Source organism: Hippopotamus amphibius, chromosome 10 (genome assembly GCF_030028045.1).
Source record: "Hippopotamus amphibius kiboko isolate mHipAmp2 chromosome 10, mHipAmp2.hap2, whole genome shotgun sequence".
NCBI classification, from domain to species: Eukaryota; Metazoa; Chordata; class Mammalia; order Artiodactyla; family Hippopotamidae; genus Hippopotamus; species Hippopotamus amphibius.
The window spans coordinates 52,338,609-52,357,770 of record NC_080195.1 but is presented as its reverse complement, the minus strand read 5'-3'; the positions used below and the strand labels follow the sequence as shown (position 1 = coordinate 52,357,770).

Below are 19,162 nucleotides of genomic sequence, written 5' to 3'. Positions count from 1 at the left end.
GGTTCTATTTATTTCTGAGGCTCCTAAGCACCAGAGAAATTAATGAGTAGAGAGAGTTAAAGGCCAGTGGCAGGGGCTAGGCCCTCTTGACAATGACAACAGGACAGAACCTGCCAGATCTCCAGCCTCAGGGAGCAAAGGCCAAAGTCCTCTGATCTCCAGGTGACAACAGGATGGCTGGGTCCTCTTTGGTCACAATCAGTCATTCCCATATGTACACCCATGTATGTCATCCTTCGAAGACCTCCCTTCTCCCTAAATTTAGTAGAGGACCTGGGGCCCTTAGCAAATGAACTTACTGCATATATTTACATCGAATGGGCCTGGTCAGGCCACTGCTGCACGCTCCCAGGACTGAGACTTCACCAATGCCAATGGCTTCTTAGGCAATACACCCTGTGGAACCATCCTGAATGTGCAGCCCACCCCAAAGCTCTCCAAAGGTCCCGTGCCAAAGCTGGTATTTTTAAGGGCTTAGTAAAAGGCCCTGGCTGATGAGAAACAAAAGAAAAAGCTCCAGCATAAACAATGACAAAAATACAAAGGCTAAGAACCACTGAATCTGCAGAAAACAGGCAGCATCAACCCCAGAAAAACTGTAGGTCCTTTTAGTGGTATGGCCATCTGCTCACAGGAGCCTCTGGTTAGAAAGTGAAGTAAGTGGAATACAGATAGAGTCTCCCTGGAACTGGTCAAGAGCCAGTGGACGGACACATGCTCCCCTGACTGAGAGGGAGGATCTGCAGCTCTCCAGAGGGTGCAGGACCAGATGCCTCTGGATGTGGCTGGAGCAGCAGTAAAGTTCCTTGGTCCCTTCTGCTATAACCAGCATTGAGATGGCAAGAAGTAAGGCCTCTAGGGAATCACTTTCTGCCCAAGAACAGAGAGCTACCTCAAAGGAATCACATGGAGGACTCTGAAATGGACTGCCTAGGAACAAGTCTACACAGAAACAAAGGAGGTTTAATAAATGGTTCATCCATTCAGAAACACATCTTGCGAAGGAAGCAACACAATGTTGAATTAAGAACACAGGTTTTGGAGTCAGACTGACCTGGGTTCAAATTCTGGCTCCACCTCCTACTAGCAAAGCGATGTCAAGGAATCACTCACCCAAAGCGGGGGTGAGGGTGTGTGCACTCAGGGCGGCGAGCCCCAGCCATGCACAAACACTAAGTCTACTAAGTTATTCGTTCATTTATTGATGGCTCTTCCTTGCTGAGAATTTATCCCATCTTTGGTATTCAGCCTAAATACTGGATTTCACAATTAATTATTTTTGCAAACGCCTCACTGAAGAAGTGTTTTACTTTCATGGAGCACAAAAGGCGATCATTTTAACCTTCTGCCGGCTAGACTGCACACATTCCCAAGCAGTGAGGAGCAGGTACAAACCTCAGAGTAAATACAGCTGGCCTGAACTGAAACTGCACAGCTAACTGGTCTTATTAAATTCACATGAAAGGGAGACGTGGCGGGCACATACCAGTCGCCTAGTCGCTGTCATTTTCCTGCCCACAGGGCATCATTCTGTAAGGAGGACTGATGTAAGAGTGGAACAGGACCAAGGCTGGGGTGTCAGCTGGCACCCCAACCACCCCAGCTCAGATTTACATCTAACAAAGCTCCAGGAGGTCTGTTTCCATGATGTCTTGCCAAGTAACAAACCTCCCCCAAACTTATTAATTAAACCAACCACCATTTTATTTTCTGTCGTGCTCCTGCGTGTTGACGTGGCTCTGCTGGGAGTTCTCCTGCTCCACATGGACCGGGTGGACACCCAGCTGGGCTGGGACATCCAAGGGGACTCACTCACATGCCCAGAGCATGGTGGGGGCAGCTGGGCCTCCCTCATCCGTGTCATCCCAGGGCTCTCCCTCTTCACGTGGCCTTGCTGCACGGCAGAGAGTAGACAAACTTTCTCACATGGTGGTTCAGGCTCCCCAAAGGGCAAAAGCAGAAGCTGCCAGACCTGCTTACGGCTTGGGCCCAGAACTGGCACACTGTCACTTCCCCACATTCCATGGGTTAAAGCAAGTCACAGACAATCCCTGGTTCATCCTGGGAGGGACCGCACTAGGGTGTGAACCTGGGACGTGTGGTTTATTGGGGGCATCTTTAGAGAATAGCTATCACAGGTTCTCTAAATGGGGCTTCCTAAGAATATGAGGATGAACTACAGAATGTACCAGGGTCTGCTTATTTAACTTGGGCTACACAAAGCAAAAGTTATACAAATGTTATGGTGTGAGATCCTGGCATTAATTCTAATACCTCCTTATTACAGAACTGGGGACTGTCTTAATCAGACACAGATTGAGTATCTCTCTTCTGTCCCTCTGGAGACATTTATCTCATCATCTAGTGAGCTCCTGCTGTGACTCACACGTCATGTTGTAACCGTCATCTCTTCTGGGGAAGGGCATTAATACCAATGGCGGAGAGAGTGCCACCTCACTATCTCCTGTTGTTCAGAGTTGCTAATTTACGTGCAGAATCCCTGCCGCTGTCTCTACAGCCCGATTCCTAATGGCTTCTGAATGAAACTGAACACTTAAGGAAGGCTGTTCTCCTCCAGTATCTTACACATAAAATTTTCCCTTCCTGAGATGCTCTTTGATTTTGGGACACTTCTTTTGTCTGTGAGCAGTTAAGAGGGTTTCGTAGCAGATCCTGGATTTCTGCCAAAAAGAGTGACTTTCAGCTTTTGTAGACTCTGAAAAAAGACCAACATAACAGAGTATCTCATGTGTGGTAGATGCTCAACACATGCTTGCTGAGTGAAATGATAAACGTTGTGATAATTGTTACGAGGAATAAATGAGTTACTTTTTGCAAAGGACCTAGAACACTGAGTTTCAATAATCATTAGTTATCATTTTAGTATCTTTCTGCCCTATCACTTAAAAAAATCATGTTATGTATGTATGTGTCTATGTATGTTTATCGAGGCATAACTGACATATAATGTTATATTCGTTTCAGGTGTACAATGTAGTGATGTGATATTGGTACATTTTGTAAAATGGTCACCACAGTAAGTCTAGCTGACATTCACTACCTTCCTTTATTCCCTATCACTAACCCTGAACCTTAGGTTGCCCCAGCTATCTGCTGAAACCATTTGTCTCTATCTTTGAATGGCAACATTTAATATACAGTTGACCCTTGAACAACACAGGGGTTATGGGCACTGACCCCTGCAGTAAAAAATCCATGCCTAACTTCTGACTCCCCCAAAACTTAATTACTGAGCCTGCTATTGACCAGAAGCCTTCCTGATATCGTGAACAGTCAATTTACACATATTTTGTTTGCTATATGCATTAGTCTTACGATAAAGTATTCTCACAATAATGTAAGCTAAAGAAATGTTAACAAAATTATAAGAGAAAATACATTTGTAGAACTGCACTGTATTGACACTGCAGGTTTACATCATCTGCTCATAGGATGAAGTGTCTGTTCGTACCTATATCAGTATATGATTAAAAAAACACTGTAGGCTTCCTAGGTGGCCCAGTGGTTAAGAATCTGCCTGCCAATGCAGGGGACATGGGTTCGATCCCTGCTCCAGGAAGATCCTACATGCTGCAGAGCAACTAAGCCCGTGTGCCACAATTATTGAGCCTGTGCTCTAGAGCCTGTGAGCCAAAACTACCGAGCCCGTGTGCCGCAGCTACTGAAGCCCACGCGCCTAGAACCCATGCTCCGTAACAAGAGAAGCCACAGCAATGAGGAGCCCATGCACCACAACAAAGAGTAGGCCCCACTCACTGCAACAAAAGAAAGCCCACTCACAGCAAAAAAGACCCAACACAGCCAATAAAATAAATAAATATTAAAAAAACAAAAAAAACAAAAACAAAACAAAAAACCACTGTAGATGTTACTCATATTACCAACACTAGATATCAAAATGAAATAAAAAGATAATGTGAAAAAAATTCATATTTATTTACAGGTATAACGATTCATGCATTGATAAGGAAGAACCAGCAACATGATTGCTTTATGGTAGTCTAATGTGATTGATACGCTTGCTTCACAAAGCCTGGACTATATACACTAATGAATGAATCATTATAAGGTTTTTATGGCATACATATTACAGTCATCTTATAGCACTGAAAACATTGTTACATTAAAAATAGTACCTGTAATGAAAGGATGATAACGCAGTTTCTTCGAATACCAGAGAGGCATACGATATGGTAATCTAGGCAAAGTTATAAAACAGTAAGAAAACTAACACATTATGGATTTTATATTATGCCTACATAAGGACAGACTAATATCTACATGTTTTATGCATTCACAACATACCTTTTTCTTAGTTTTTTCAATACTTCTAGGCTATGTGGTTTTTTTCAAATTGTTCCACATCTCCAAAATTTTTTCCAATATATTTACTGAAAAAAATCTGAATATGAGTGAACCCACACAGTTCAAACTTGTGCTGTTCAAGGATCAACCGTATTTACATTTAATTATCAATATATTTGCTATTTCCATCATCTTACCTTATGCTATTTGTGTCAACCTTTCAGTTTCTTTTACCTTTGTGGTTGGATTTTTCTTTGTTCTTCCATTTCTTCCTTTCTATGAGCTTTCAAGTTATGCATTCTATTTCCAGACTTAGGGGTTGCCTAGAAAACTTAAAAACCATACTTTACTAATCAAAATCTGAGTTATGATCTTTTTCCTCCCTCAACAATATTGAACTTTAGAAAATTTTCACTGTGATCATCTATCTTCTGACTTAAGTTTTTGCATATTTTAGTTGTGTTTTGCTTTTTTTTCTAACTCCTAAGCATTGTTACTATTGGTTCATATAGTTGCTGTTAGTTCAGATTTTATAGTCAATTTTTATTCATTTTACAAATCTGGTTTATTTCAGTCTTCTTCTCTTTCCTTGTATCTTCAACCTCTTCTATTTATTTATTTAGACTCATTTTCTGATAATTCAGGGGGTCTCTGCACGTCTAATTCTCTTGTAAGTTGTTTTTGCTGGCTCTTGATCATGGTGCCATGTTAGTCTTTGACTCATGATTTGTGAATTTTTGCTCATACTTCTTGAAAATGACTTGTGTGATTCTTTGTGTCTGTGTGGAAAGTAAGTTCCTCTAGAGAGGAAGATTAACATCTGCTTCAGTGGGTGCCTGCAAACACTATCAGCCTAAGATCACCTTAAATCAAATTCTTTGTGGCTTTTCTGAATACTCAGAGTACACATTTTTTTCTGCAAGCCCACATGAGGTCAGGATTATGATTCGAAAAATCAGAAGATTTTCCCACATACCTGTTTCCAGTCAGCCTATTTTATTTGCAGTTTTTTGGAAGGCCAGGGTCAGAGGACAGATTAATTTCTAATTCACTGTCATGTGTGAAACAGTCAGCTCTCATCTGTCATGTTGTTAAAAACAGAAATTTGTGTGTTGAAATTTTACTAAAAGTTTTATTTTGGTTTTAGAAAAGGCAACATCACCTGCGGCGTGGTGGCCTCGAGAGGCTTTGGGGAAGAGTAGTGAATAGGACAGCTTCCAATTTCTGCTCACTGTCCTCTGTGCCCATTCCAGTAAAATTCAAGCCACATCCTCAAGGTGAAAGGTGCCTGGGGAGGACATTTTGGGTACAGCTCTGTTAATGGGTACAAGTTCTGATTATTCACTTACACCCCGGCCTGACTGGGATCTGGGTATTTTCTCCCTGCATGGTGAGCCTGGCTCCTCTCCCTCTCTCCTCATCTGCTTGGTTACTCAATTGAAAACCCTCTTCCTGCCCAGCCTTTCCAGCTCTCTCTGGGAGCTTGGGCCAAAAGACACCTGAGGGGCCATCTCCCTGGGTCTCCCCAGTTTCAGAACAAGTGTCCTGTCCCATGGGCTGCTCCCTGTTTAGGCCTTTGACCAGCTCACAGTCTCCTAATCTTAGTCTACCCAAGTATTACTTCTTTGGTCCAACCTAGACAGTCCTTTTTCCTTCTCATTTCTTCCTCTAATTTCTCTCTCTCCCATGTTCTTAGTTCATGTGTTTTATTCCAGGGCCCTATTATTGAATACAAAATGTCATGCTTACATGGCGCTTTATAACAGCTCTAGTCCTCTACCCTCATTTCTTCCATGAGAATTCAGCTCCTGTGTCCAAAGAACCAAATGTGAGTGATGCACAGTGCGGCTGCTTCAGCACACCCCTGTCCCGCTCTCTCACTCCCTGTGGTGTTTTCACTTCTAGTTCCACGGGCTCAGAAGCAAAGCTGGAGGTGCGACCTGAAGAAAGCTGGAACCATGCTGACCTCATGCACTCCGAAGCAGACTCCACTTCTGCAAATTCCACCATCAATGCAGACCAGGGAAATGAGGATCTCCAGATCTGCCGTGTATGTGGGGACAAGGCCACTGGTTATCACTTCAATGTCATGACATGTGAAGGATGCAAGGGCTTTTTCAGGTACAGTTACTTGTCAACTTTCACTCACCCGACACAATGGGTCACATCTAACTGGGTTCTGCCATTAGCCCCTTGGGCACCGTCTCAGGGCCTCCGCTGACCTGACTCCCAGGTTCAGAGTGTGGGCTGGTGGCCCATCCAAAGGCCTCCTAATTAGCCTCGGGAGAAACATTTATATCTGAGAGGAAACCTTCATCTTCTGTCTTCCCACTCTACTTGGGAAAGGCCCCTTTCCATTAAGATATCCCTTTGTTTCTCTTGTGTCTTCTTAAATAAAATAGCAAATATAACAAATGAGTCAGTAAAAGAGGAAAGACTCTGAAAACTCAAAATTCAAGTGTTCAAATCACTCTTAAGGAGTGGTTTTAAATAAAGAATGGCAAAAAATAAGTGAAGAATATGAAGAACCAGCTCACCTAGAAACAGAGGTCCAAAAAATTAAGGACTAAAAAGTCCCAGCTCACAGCAAGACAGGCCTGCACAAAAAGCTCACGATGTCCAGCCGAAGAAAGAGCAAGAACACAGCTCAGTGCAGGCTCAGACTAAGAGGAAAAGAAGCCAATCAGGAAAGGAGGGGGCTCTGGATCTGTCCTCAGGGAGGGCCACGGGTGCGGAGGGCAGCTCCCACCATAGGGGCACACTGGGGCCCCTTGTGCATTCTCAGGACAGTCAGCCTGACTTGACCTCTGCAGAGCTCCCCCTGATGGCTGGGCATTTAAATGGAAAGGGACCCTAGCACCAAGGCCCACCTTGCAGTCCCATCAAAGCTGGGCTGCGAGTCAGCTGGGTGGGGGACAGGGCCTATAGTGGGGTGTCCAGGCCAGGACCAGCCCAGTAAGGCACTGCAGAGCCCAGTGTCCTTCCCGAGAATGAAGAAACCCTGGTTTTGGGGCTGATGTGGTCAAGTATGAGGTGTTCTCAGGTCCGAGGGGTTACGTCAGCCCAGGTGGGTCCAAAGGTGCCCACGTTCCAGGGAGAAATGAACACCTGTGTCTGTGGGCCTTAACAGAAGCTGGACAAAGTGGTGCTGTCAGCCTGCATTCAGTTACAAGCAACAACCCTCCACTCAGAGTGTTTAACAATAAGGAAAACACGTCACCTCTCATATCTAGAAGTCTGAGGCCTTCAAAGGGTTGGTGAGCTCAGCAGTCAGTCCTGTTTTTCTCTTCTGCTATCACTGAGTACTGACCCCACCTGCTCCCCTGGGGGGCAACAAAGGACAGGGGCTCAGACAGGAACCACAGAGCTCAGCTGAGAAACAGAAAGACTCCTCTCATCCTCTAAGAGCAAAGAAACCTTTCCCAGAAGACTCCTCAGCTCACATTGGCTAGAACTGTGCCCCAGCCTACTCCCAAACTGGTTACTAGCAAACAGCCCCAGACAGATCCCGGAGCTGGGCATACACCACTGTGGCTGCACAGAGGAGGGTGGCCATCTGGGCCAGGCCTGGATCCACCCTGCAGCATCCATGTCGACTGCCCTGGGGTGTGGGAGCTGCTCGGGCGCTGCTCTGGGATGCTCGAGGGAGGAAGCATGTTACAGTGCCCACAGCTTGGCTCCTGGTATCAGGCAGACCTGAATTCAAACTTCAGCTTATCATTTTCCTAGAGGACAGAGAGTGATCCGTCCTCTCAAAGACTCAGTTTCCTCATCTGTGCCAGGCAGATGATGAAATGAACTTCGTAGGGTTCTAAGAACTAAATTTGCAAAGCTCTGCACAATCTGTAGCCCAGCACCCAATCCACAGCACATGCTGATAAACATGGGCTCCTTCCCCTTCTCCTGCATTCTGGGCGGGCTCCTGCATCACCCAGGGGTCTCTTACCCAGGCCAGCAGGAGAAGGGTGGAGTCTGAGAAACATGCCCCCTGGGTGGGTCCCTGTCTCCAGGCCTCAGGCCTCCCAGATCAGCCCCCAGGGCCCATGCAGCAGCCTCGGCCGGTCCTTCTTCATCTTCCACACTGCTGGACCAGAGCCACAGGCCAGAGCCAAAGGAGAATTTGTTTCTTTCTATTCATCTGTGAAAATGGGGGGCAGGGGGATAAAGTCAGGGCCGCAGTGACTGGATCTTTTGGGGAAGTTCAGGACGCCTGGGCTGTGGGGGAGGGTGGGTGTGCTGGCATCTCTGAAAGGCATCTACCCCCTCGTCTCCCTCCTGGAGCAGCTGTGTGGGGACGTGTGGGTGAAGCTGCTCGCTCACTCCACTGTTACCGGGCTCTGAACCTCTCTGTTGCCATCCGTCAATCAGGAGAGTCAGCTTTTCCAATGGGGACGTCTTTGTCCAGCGAGGCAGAAAGCTTCCCATAGTCTACCCGGTCCTCTGGCTGCCCGTGACCCCCTAATCTAGAATGGGGGCTGCGGGAGGCAGGGGGCTTCTTATGTTTCTTATGCTCTCGGGGTCAGGTCTCCAGGGAGCGGGAAAGAGCTGGGCTGGGCCTGGAGCCGAAGCCTCCCAGAGAGCAGCTCTGGCGCCCGCGCGGCTGGAAGCAGCGCCCAGCTCCCGCGCGGATGCTGCAGGGCAGTGCCCGCCCCCGCTCCCCTCCGCCGTGGGCTCCCGGGCCCCTGGGGAAGCCCAGCACCCGCCCACAGAAGCCTCAAGAGCCCCCGCCTGCACCTCTGCGGTGCCCCCGACCCAACTCGGAGGCGAAGGCAGGGCCCACAGAGGATGTGACTGGTGTCCGCGTCGGGCCGGGACAGGGAGCCGGGGTGCCCGCGCGGCCTACCTTTTGCTCTCTGTCCTCTCGCAGAAGGGCCATGAAACGCAACGCCCGGCTCCGGTGCCCCTTCCAGAAGGGCACCTGCGAGATCACCCGGAAGACCCGGCGGCAGTGCCAGGCTTGCCGCCTGCGCAAGTGCCTGGAGACCGGCATGAGAAAAGACAGTGAGCACTGCGGCGCAGGCGCGCGCGCGCGGGCACGTGAGCCCGAGGGGGGCGGAGGGCGGCCGCGGGGGTGTGGGTGCGCGTGCGCAGACGTGCAGCCGCCGCGTGCGCAGACGTGCAGCCGCCGCGTGCGCAGACGTGCAGCCGCCGCGTGCGCAGACGTGCAGCCGCCGCGTGCGCAGACGTGCAGCCGCCGCGTGCGCAGACGTGCAGCCGCCGCGTGCGCAGACGTGCAGCCGCCGCGTGCGCGTGCGCGTTTGCACCGGGGCAGGCGGCCGCTTGAGGCCCGCTGCCTATCCTGGAGGCACGGGGGCCGTGATGGAGCGCGTCTCGGGTCTCTGCTCTGGGAGGCCTGGTTCTCTCTGGCCAGGGTCGCGCCTGTCTCTTCCCTCGGTGGCGCTTGCGGGATTCCTGATGTTCCCTTCATAGTTGTTTTAGCCAAACTGGGGGAGGTGAATTTGGGCTGGGAAGCTGGAGGCGCGTGATGCGCTCTGGCCCCCACCTTCACCAGCTGCGCAGACCGGGCGTCCTCCGCAGGAACTGTATGCGGCCCAGGGACAGGGGTTCTCATTTCCCCTGTCCAGCTTTGGGGTCACTGTGCTCCCAGGGGCGCGTGGGGAAGAGGCTAGAAGCTTCCAGGACGTATTTCTCACCGTCAGTCACAGACTGACCTGAGACCTGGGACAGCCTCTCAGGGGCCGCGGTCCCTGGGAGTTTGAGCAGAGACCCTTCCCTGAAGACCGGCTGTCCCTGCCGTCCCCTCCCCACCAGGACCCACACAGCTTTGCTCTGCACACACGAGTGGGCTCCAGACATCCGTGGAAGACCCTAAGGCCCCAGGCTACATAGGAAGTGGCTGGGATTGATGTTTCTTGCTAAGCAGGAGACCCAGAGATCTCGGGGGACTCCCAGGAGTCTCGTTGGTATCTCATCCACCAGAATAGGATAACCGGGTGCATTTATTGAACAACTGTTATGTACCAGGAGCTGTTTCAGGCACTTCTTGCACAGTGTCTGATCCTAACAGCAGTGTGAGGTGAGCACTGTCACTCCAGATTACCAAGAAGGAAACTGAGGGCAAGAGAGGTGAAGGAACCTGTCAGAGTGGCAAAGCCGTTCGTTACTCAAGCCCGGTGCCTTAAGATCCAAAAGCCCGAGCAGTTCCCACCGCTCCACAAAATTGTCTCGAACCCCACGGTCACAGGCGGCACACCTGTCCTTCCCCAGTGTTTCTCCGGAGGAGCCCAAAGTCCTCGAGAGTGTGGAAAAGGGCGGGTCTCTTGTCACAAGCATGTCCCCATCCCCTACTGCTGCCCGAGCCCCTGCAGCTGCCTGAGTCTGCCCCTGGCTATCGCTGCAGTGATCATGTCCGACGCGGCTGTGGAGGAGAGGCGGGCCTTGATCAGGAGGAAGAAGAGAGAACAGTTTGAGACTCAGCGCGCTGGAGCCAAGGGTCTGACTGAAGAGCAGCAGACGATGATCAGGGAGTTGATGACCGCTCAGATGAAAACCTTCGATAGCACCTTCACGCATTTCACGGATTTCCGGGTATCAGGCTTTTGGAGACGGCCAGTCTCATTCCCAAGGGTTCTCAAAGAGTGGGCCCTGGACTTGCAGCAGCGGCTTCACCTAGGAACTTGTGAGAAATGCACATTCTCAGATCACCCCCAGTCTCCTGAATCAGCAGCCTTGAGGTTGGGGCCCAGCAGTCTGTGCTCTCAGAAGACCCCTCAGGTGATTCTCACTCATGCTGAGGTCTGAGACTCTGCTCTCTCCTTCTGCAGCAGGTAGAAATTGAGTCTGAGCCATAATGGAGTTATGGAAAGCTGAGTTGCCCCAGAGTTGCTGGTGTTCAGGGCTTTATGAGGATAGGGGCAGGACCTCTAGGGGACATGACATTTGTGAACTGGTTTTACTGAGCCAGGAAACTCTAGTGATCTCAAGCAGTGGTAGCCATGTCTGACCCCAGTGCCTTTTTTCACCTGTGCTCACAGGTATCTCCGTGACCTGTCCAGCTCAGAGAGCCGGTGGCCAGTGGCCTCCAAAGTCTGTTTCTTTTCATTGTTAGCTCCCAGACCCTTTTCTCTGAGTTTCCTGAGGGCAAGGTCAGAGATGCTTGGGCCACACTTCTGGGTGGAGGCCCCTCACCTTCCACTGAAGCAGGGAGCAAACCCATCTCTAACCAGGCAGGGATGTGAGGGACCATGAATTAATAGAGCCACCTGATAGGAGAAGACCAAAAAGAAGAAACAAGTGCTCTGTGTGTGTGGGGGGGGTGGCGGTGTACACACCTGCCACAGGGCATCCTCTCAGGGCGCAGCGGTGACTGTGTGCGCCTGTCTGGGGCCTGTGTGGGAACCTGTTTGGGAGAATATATGCCGTCTCTCCTCTCTTCTCTCCCCCTTCTGGCTCGTGTCCCAGCTGCCAGAGGTGCTCAGCAGTGGCCTTGAGATTCCAGAGTCTCTGCAGACTCAGTCAAGGGAAGAAGCTGCCAAGTGGAGCAAGATCAGGGAAGATCTGTGTTCAGTGAAGCTCTCCCTGCAGCTGCGGGGGGAGGACGGCAGCATCTGGAACTACAAGCCCCCAGCCGACAACAGCGGGAAAGAGATCTTTTCCTTGTTGCCCCACATGGCTGACGTGTCAACCTACATGTTCAGAGGCATCATCAACTTTGCCAAAGTCATCTCCTATTTCAGGTAGGACACGGGCTGCGTGGACGGTGTGGGAAGGAGCAGGAAATGGCCAGCAGGTTCAAAGGGTCTGGGGTAGATTTCTCTGAATGTGGGGGACATTGGTGCCAAAAGACCCTCCTTTATCTCTGCCCCCCGGGGCACCTGGTCCTGCTGGGGAGTGGAGCCCTCGCTGTCTGTACTGCTTATCAGCTTTGTGACTGCGGCCTGCCCTTTAACCTGCGTCTCTGCCTCCTCATCTGCTGCACAGGGGCTGACGATACCTGCCTTGCAGGGCTGTTGTGTGAAATAGGGAAACACCGGGAAGAGTGTTCAGCACATACATGGTGCATGTTCAGAGAGTAATCCGCCTCCCCACGTCCCCGCAGAGGGGCAGGAATCACACGTTGGTGGTTCAGGGGCAAAGGAAGAGTCGGAAGGGAAAGGAAGGCAGTCCAGAGGGAGAAGGAGGAAAGGGCCCGGAGCGGACGCTGGGTGGCCGGCAGTCTGCTGCCTGGAGGAGGCTGAGAAGGAGGACGAGGGGCCAGGACTCCCCAGGGCTAGGCGTGGAGGCCGCAACCACGGGGCGGCCGGGTGAATGAGAAACCCTGGGCCCTAGTGGTGTGGAGGTAGCCACAGCCCCACAACATGGAGCCTGTCAGGCCCGGAGGTGGCGCCAGGCATGTCTTCCCTGGGGTCAGTCACTGGCCTTGCCGGGCCCGGGCAGGTGGAGCTGGATCACACGTGAGGAGTCCTGATTTCCTCCGCAGGCAGAGGGCAGGTTCTCTTCCAGGAGCCCACGGGTTCCCCTGTGGGTTACACGTAGGCCTTATTTACTGGGGTGAGCGTGGCCGCAGGCTGGAGTGGGGTTCAGGTTGCGGCAGGTTAGGTCAAGGGAGCAGGGAGACCTGGCGGATCCCCACCAACATCTCACGACCCAGGCCTTACCACCGGGCCAGGAGGCCCCTTGTTTCTCGTGATGACTAGTTTTGAGCACGGCCACCCCAGGGGGCAGGAGTTACTTTCACCTTCATTCCACAGTTAGAAAACTGAGGTTCACCAAGGTTAAGGCCGTGCGCAGGGTCGCAGTTAATCAGAGAGGCCAGCTTTGGAAGCAGAGTACCGCCTTCAGAGCTGGCCCCCTGCCAGGTCCTGGGCTGGGTAATGGTGGGGGTTGGGGGAAACAGAGGAAAACATCAGTTTCACAGCATTTGTGGCTCAACGTCATGGATCTAAAAGAAGGGACCGAACTCCCAAGGAGACCAAAGCCGGGCGGACGTCCTCCTCAAGAGCTCCCTCCTTTTTAGTTGGAGTGCCTCTGTCAGTGGGGAGCTGGGGGCCCCTCTCAGGTGGGGAGGGGTGTTAATGTAACCGTGAGTACTAGAGGCAGCCACTGTGGCTGGGCCTGTGCTCAGTGCTGGGGGTGGGGTTCAGGGCATCCAGGCTGCCTGGAGAGAAACAGTAGAAATAGCAAATCCAAAATACAGCAGGAAGCAAATAGCCCTGCTGCATGGAACTCATGCTGGAGGGTTGGCACTTGCAGAGGGACCTCTAGGAGGCACAAGGTCAGCTTGCCCCGAAGGACTCGCAGGATCTCCTTAAGTGAAGCTGAGAGGGTAATCGTTCCAAGTGGGGAAACTGAGGCAGAAAGTATGAGGCCAGGGACCAGGAGCCACGGCATCGGCTGGGGGGTCAGTGGCGTGCAGGGAGCTGGAGGAGGCGGGGCTAGGCTGTGGGGAGCCTGGCCACCAAGCTGCATCAGTAGTGGAGAGTCCCTGAAGGTAGCAGGGCACCAGAGGAAGATGTCAGGGAGGAGGGATCTGCTTACTGGGCTGTGAGGGAGAGATCGGAGGCGAGTCAGAGGCAACTACAGTCATCCTCAGGGGCGGGAGCCCATCCTGCCTCTCCTCTTCACCACCTTCCCACCTGATTCTGGATGATGGGAGTGGGTGCTGGCTTGTGGCCGTTTCCTAGGCAGCTGGCATCTCCTTATCCTTGCTGCCAGGGACCTGCCCATCGAGGACCAGATCTCTCTGCTGAAGGGGGCCGCCTTTGAGCTGTGCCAGCTGAGATTCAACACGGTGTTCAACGCAGAGACCAGGACCTGGGAGTGTGGGCGGCTGTCCTACTGCTTGGAAGACCCTGCAGGTGCCTGAGAGATGCCTGTCTGCCCTGGCAGAGGGTGGGAAACAGCCACGGAGGGAGGAGAGGCGCCACGCCAGGATACAAGGGTCCTGGGATTGCAGGGCAGAAGATTGGGCTGTGGGACTAAAAGACCTTGGTGAGGGAAGTCGGGGTCTTGGGTCAGCTTCCTGAGATGTTTACCCCTCCAGCCTGCACCTACCCACAGGTGGCTTCCAGCAGCTTCTGCTGGAGCCTGTGCTGAAATTCCACTACATGCTGAAGAGGCTGCAGCTGCATAAGGAGGAATATGTGCTGATGCAGGCCATCGCCCTTTTCTCTCCAGGTGACAACCCCACCTGTCCTACCCGGCTTCCCCATGCCCCTCCCCCACCTCTCCAGGCATGCCGACACCCCCTCTTCAGCCCCTCCCTTCCTTGCCTTCCCCAGGGAAGGTCCCAACTGATGGCCTCGCCCTCAACGCGCGGCTCAGCCAGGACGGGGACTCCGGCTGTTTTCTCCTAGGGTCAGAGGGTTGATGCAAAGCCCTCTTAGCACCCTGCTCACTTCCTTGCCTGGGAATCCCTGGTTCTGGAAGGTGGTTGGCTAGCAATTTGTCCCCTCTGGGATGGCCCAAGCTTGTCTTGGCCCCCTGTGGCCTTGCGGGGACCATACTGCCTTCGCCTCCCCGACAGACCGCCCGGGTGTGGTGCAGCGCCGCTTGGTGGACCAGCTGCAGGAGCGGTTCGCCGTTACCCTGAAGGCCTACATTGAGTGCAACCGGCCCCAACCTGCGCACCGGTGAGCAGCAGGCAGCGAGGCGGCGGGGCGGCGGTGGGGGCGGTGAGCCCCGCCCCCAGGTCCCCGCCTGTCCTGGGCCGCCCCAGGGGCACACCCCAGAGCCGCTTCTGGGGCAGCCTCTGAGGATCAGGGCTTTGGGGCCCTGCGCTGTGACTGCCACTGAGCCTTCCTGCCCAGCCTACCTAGAGCAGCTACTCTTTCTTGAAAAGAGCCAGCCAGCCCTGGTGTCAAGCAGTTTATATGCGTCTCACCTTTCATCTTGAAAACAGCCCCATGCGGTGGGCTGGAGGCTCAGGGCAGCTGCTGTGGGTCCCACAGCCAGGCAGCTGGGGTCTGGAGTGGCTCCTTGTGGGCCAGGCCTGCTGCCTACACCCTTGAGCGCTACCTGCCTAACCATTGCCAGGACACACACCAGATACCGGGGTGGGAAACCCCTTCGTGAGTTCTGGTCACGACCCAAAGGAGGAGGGCTGCTCAGGGCTTGGCCAGACAGGGGCTCCCACCCACCCCTGCCCTGGGCCTCAGCAGCCCTGTGACCTGGTGCTGTGGTCCCGGGCTGTGATGGAGGAAGGCCCGCACTGGGTGTGCTAGTGCGAACATAAAATCTCAAGTCCTTACTTGGCCTGCTGCAGCTGGCTTTTGAGCTTGGCCTACTGGGATGCTGGAGGCGGCCGTGTCTTGCTTTGCTCTGTCCTCCCCTGTACAGAGCCAGGAGGCATCATGGGGAAACGGAGGCACAAGGTGTGTCTCAGACACTAGATCCCAGGCTAGATCCAGGGAGGGATTGCAGCCTGCAGCCCCATGCTGACCCCCGTCCATTAGCCACGGCAGTGATGTCCCCCCAAAGTGACCTATTCACATGGCACCTGGAATGCCTGGTTTTCCCCCGGACATCCCTGTGCACAGGGACTCAGGTCCAGAGGAGGAGGTGCGAGTAGGGAGGGTAGGGCCACACCTCCAGGGTCCTCAGGCTGAAGGGAAAGCTTAAGGAATTCAGCTAAGCCCTGTCTCTTGGCTGACCTGAGAGGTCCTGAGATGAAAACCCGCAAGCGTGTGCCGTTTCAGAGGGGCCTCGGCCTTGGTGGGCGGGGCGGGGCGGGCGGGCCGCACCTCCAGCCGCTCCCCTGACTGGCCGGCAGGTTCCTGTTCCTGAAGATCATGGCTGTGCTCACCGAGCTGCGCAGCGTCAATGCCCAGCACACCCAGAAGCTGCTGCGCATCCAGGACGTCCACCCCTTTGCCACCCCGCTCATGCAGGAGCTGCTGAGCATCACGAACAGCTGAGCGGCCGCCCTGCGGCACCCGGAGCCCGGCCCTTGGAGCGGAGCCACCACTCCTGGGGCTCCACGGACAGACACTCACAATGCCCTGAGGTCCCGCCTCCCCAGGGAACTCACAGAGACAGCCATGATGACGGCGGGCAGTCCTCAGCCTGCAGCGCAGTGTGGGGAGAGCCAAGCCCTAGAGCCTCCCATGGAGAGTGTGCTGGCCCCTAGGGCAGGCCCATTGAGAGGCAAGGCCACCCTACCCTTAGAAGAGGCCCTTGGTCTGGGGATCTAGTGTCATGGTGGGAGAGGGCATAGAGGATAGGGTGCCTGGGGCTGGGCCATCTGAGGGTCTGTGCCCATACCCGGGTTCATTAGCTTCTTGGGTATGTTCAGTGCTACATCTGCTACTCCCGTCTCCCACTTGCCAGCCATTCCCAGCCCGGAGCCTCCTGTCCTGAGTTGCTCCATGAGTTCCAGGCCTGTGTCTACCATCAGGTGCATTTGGGTCTGAGGGAGTCTTTTAGAGAGAGGCCAGGAGGCCTGCACCGAATGTCACAAGCTTGTTGTTACCTCTCTCTGTGTTTATTCTTCCCTGCTTCTGGGCACCTTGTTCTGTGTCTCTGCATCCATTAAAACACATCATTAAACACCAGCAATATGCAGCCTGCTGTGGGGGATATATGCTGACTCAGACAGGGATCCTGCTCTCGAAGGGGTTACACACACATATGTGACTTGGTGCAGGTCTGCTTCACAACCGAACTGGGGCTGGGTTGCTCCTGGGGCTGGAACACAGGGCTCTGTGACAAGGCTACGTTGACGGCAGTTAATAAATGTGTTCCTGTTTACACATCTATTTTCAAAGCTAAAGAGTATCAAAGTGTCTGCTTTGTTTGTAACCATTTTGAGCAAAAGTGTTTCTGCATTTTTTGAAAATTACATACTAACTAACTTTACATCGGGCATCCCTGGTTCTTGCTAAGAACCAGGCTTAGCAAATATGATCCAGCGGTTAATGTCAAATCCAGGCAAGAAGACTTAAATAATTAACTTTTGGCTAGAGATTTAAACCTTTTTTGGCCTTCCTTTCTGGGGTAAAAAAGAAATGTGGGGGTGGTGAAAAATAAATATATTTGTATATATTTCTATTTAATACTTATTTTACTATTGCCCTTTACATATCTGAAGACTGTTGGTGTGAGAACATAAAAATGCATTATTTAACTTGGTTTACTCATAAAAATAATTATTCCATATAAAAAATTAAAATGTATGATTTAAAATGTAGTAATTGATTTTAAGTGGCTAATATTTTGATGCAAATGAAGCTGCAAGTTAACTGAATTTTAAGAAACAGATACTCGCTTAGTTTTTACCATTTTACAAGAAGGGCAAACTTGGAAAACATAAATAATTGAGACTATAAATCAAAGCAAACAAACATATTCTCTGCCATCCCTTCTGACTCACCAGCCTCTTCAAGGGCACATAGAAAGCACTCATTGTTAGAAAAGAAACTGAAGGGCAAGGAGCTCAGTTTCCAAACACAGTGAATGCAGATTTTGCCACCAGTAATTGTGTCTAATTATACTCATTTGGAAATATAAATTTCATTGAACTGTATTCATATATCATATACATCTCTTCTCTCCCACTGAAATAATTTTGAGTGTGCTATTCACTCCAGAGCCTGAAATGGTTCTTAAATGTAGACTACAATAAGGTGAGAGCAAGGTGAGATTAGGGTGGGATGTAAACTCCCATCTCCCAGTATTGATTTTAAAAATACCTGGGCAGTTTCACATTGAATTGATATGTACATATGAGTCACATATATTATAAAAACTAAGTGTAGTCCAAGTGCAGTTAAGATACAATGTTAAATGCACCAAAGAGCTCACATACCATACTTCCTTTCAGCAGCTTTGCTGAGCTCTAGTTTATAAGGCTAGGAGCCAATTTCAACTTTCCCACTCTCGAACATTTGAATTTCCCTATTTCTCCCTTCCCTGAGCTCTTGAGCAGAACTAAGTGTCATTTTCTAGGCATCCCTCTGTCCCCATTCTTTTTCTAAGTCTTGCCTCAGTTAGGTGACGATGGAGTCAGTGTCCAAAGCTTAGGAGAAAAGCCCTTCTAAGTAAGTTACTGTTTACCTTCTGGCTGCCCTGTTAGAGCCACTCCACCACCAATCTCTATCTGGCCCGGACTTTAAGGATCTAGTTAAAGCCTTGACATCAACAACTCTTGTGAGAAGGCCTAGGGTGTCCTCTCCTTTCTGGAGAAAAGAGGATGTAAAGAGAAACACACATTTAACGGACCATCCCTTCCCAGCTTCTGACAGCTGGTGGGCCTCGTGCCATCGTCCACAACTGCGTCAGTTTTCCCCTTAACCACAGCTCTCCCAAACCTGCAGGTGCTAGTGGGTGGGTGCAATATTCCTGCACCAGAGACAGGGGTGACCACCCCATCACTTTTGCTGACTTCCTTTCACAGACTTCTCCATGAAGGGGAGCTGCAACCTGAGTGCTCTCTTTCCTAACTACCCTCTAGAGCACCCTCAACTGGCACCCAGCATCACTGTTCTCCTGAGACATGATCCCAAAGGACTGGTTCGTCACTACATTTTGGAAGACCTTAGAAATTAACAATGCAGCCTTCCAGGATTTTTTAAGTTAAAAAAGATATCTTGCGCAACTCAAATAGGGCAGGAAATAAGAGAGTAGTAAATCCCAGACACATGCACTTGAGTGCAATCACGAGACCCGTCCCACAAGTGACCTCCTGCATATCTGTGCTCCTCCCCACCCTCCCCCCGCAAACCCCCACAACTGGTAAATATGTTTAACTATTTTACAAATATTAGCCAAGCCCACCACCACAATAAGTAAATAAAGAGGACCAGACTTTATCCAATATAAATTTGTTTTTATTGAAGCAGCAGTCACATGACTTTATATCTAGCCTTTAGAATAGGCC

The 19,162-nt window shown here is 51.5% G+C and overlaps 1 protein-coding gene and 1 long non-coding RNA gene across 2 annotated transcripts; one reads left to right on the top strand and one right to left on the bottom strand.

Moving 5' to 3' along the window:
* Positions 1-3,805: 3,805 nt before the first annotated feature.
* Positions 3,806-9,320, bottom strand: LOC130830215 (uncharacterized). The gene is made up of 5 exons (XR_009047756.1): positions 9,170-9,320; positions 8,273-8,464; positions 7,547-7,649; positions 6,076-6,989; positions 3,806-5,614 (listed from the first exon to the last, which is right to left on the bottom strand). It is a non-coding gene; the product is annotated as an uncharacterized LOC130830215 (long non-coding RNA).
* NR1I2 (nuclear receptor subfamily 1 group I member 2) lies at positions 6,260-16,330 on the top strand. Its single transcript, XM_057697279.1, has 8 exons — positions 6,260-6,447; positions 9,194-9,327; positions 10,688-10,875; positions 11,749-12,023; positions 14,002-14,144; positions 14,347-14,463; positions 14,813-14,918; positions 16,058-16,330. The coding sequence occupies exons 1-8, from the start codon at positions 6,296-6,298 to the stop codon at positions 16,200-16,202; spliced, it is 1,260 nt and encodes a 419-aa protein (XP_057553262.1). The 5' UTR covers positions 6,260-6,295; the 3' UTR covers positions 16,203-16,330.
* The last annotated feature ends 2,832 nt before the right edge of the window (positions 16,331-19,162 follow it).

Excerpts from the sequence above, each read along its gene's own strand:
- NR1I2 (XM_057697279.1), top strand. The coding sequence starts at position 6,296 with ATGCACTCCGAAGCAGACTCCACTTCTGCAAATTCCACCATCAATGCA. Across the intron at positions 9,328-10,687 it reads GACCGGCATGAGAAAAGACA|TGATCATGTCCGACGCGGCT; the intron begins GTGAGCACTGCG and ends CTATCGCTGCAG. Across the intron at positions 14,145-14,346 it reads CTGCTTGGAAGACCCTGCAG|GTGGCTTCCAGCAGCTTCTG; the intron begins GTGCCTGAGAGA and ends ACCTACCCACAG.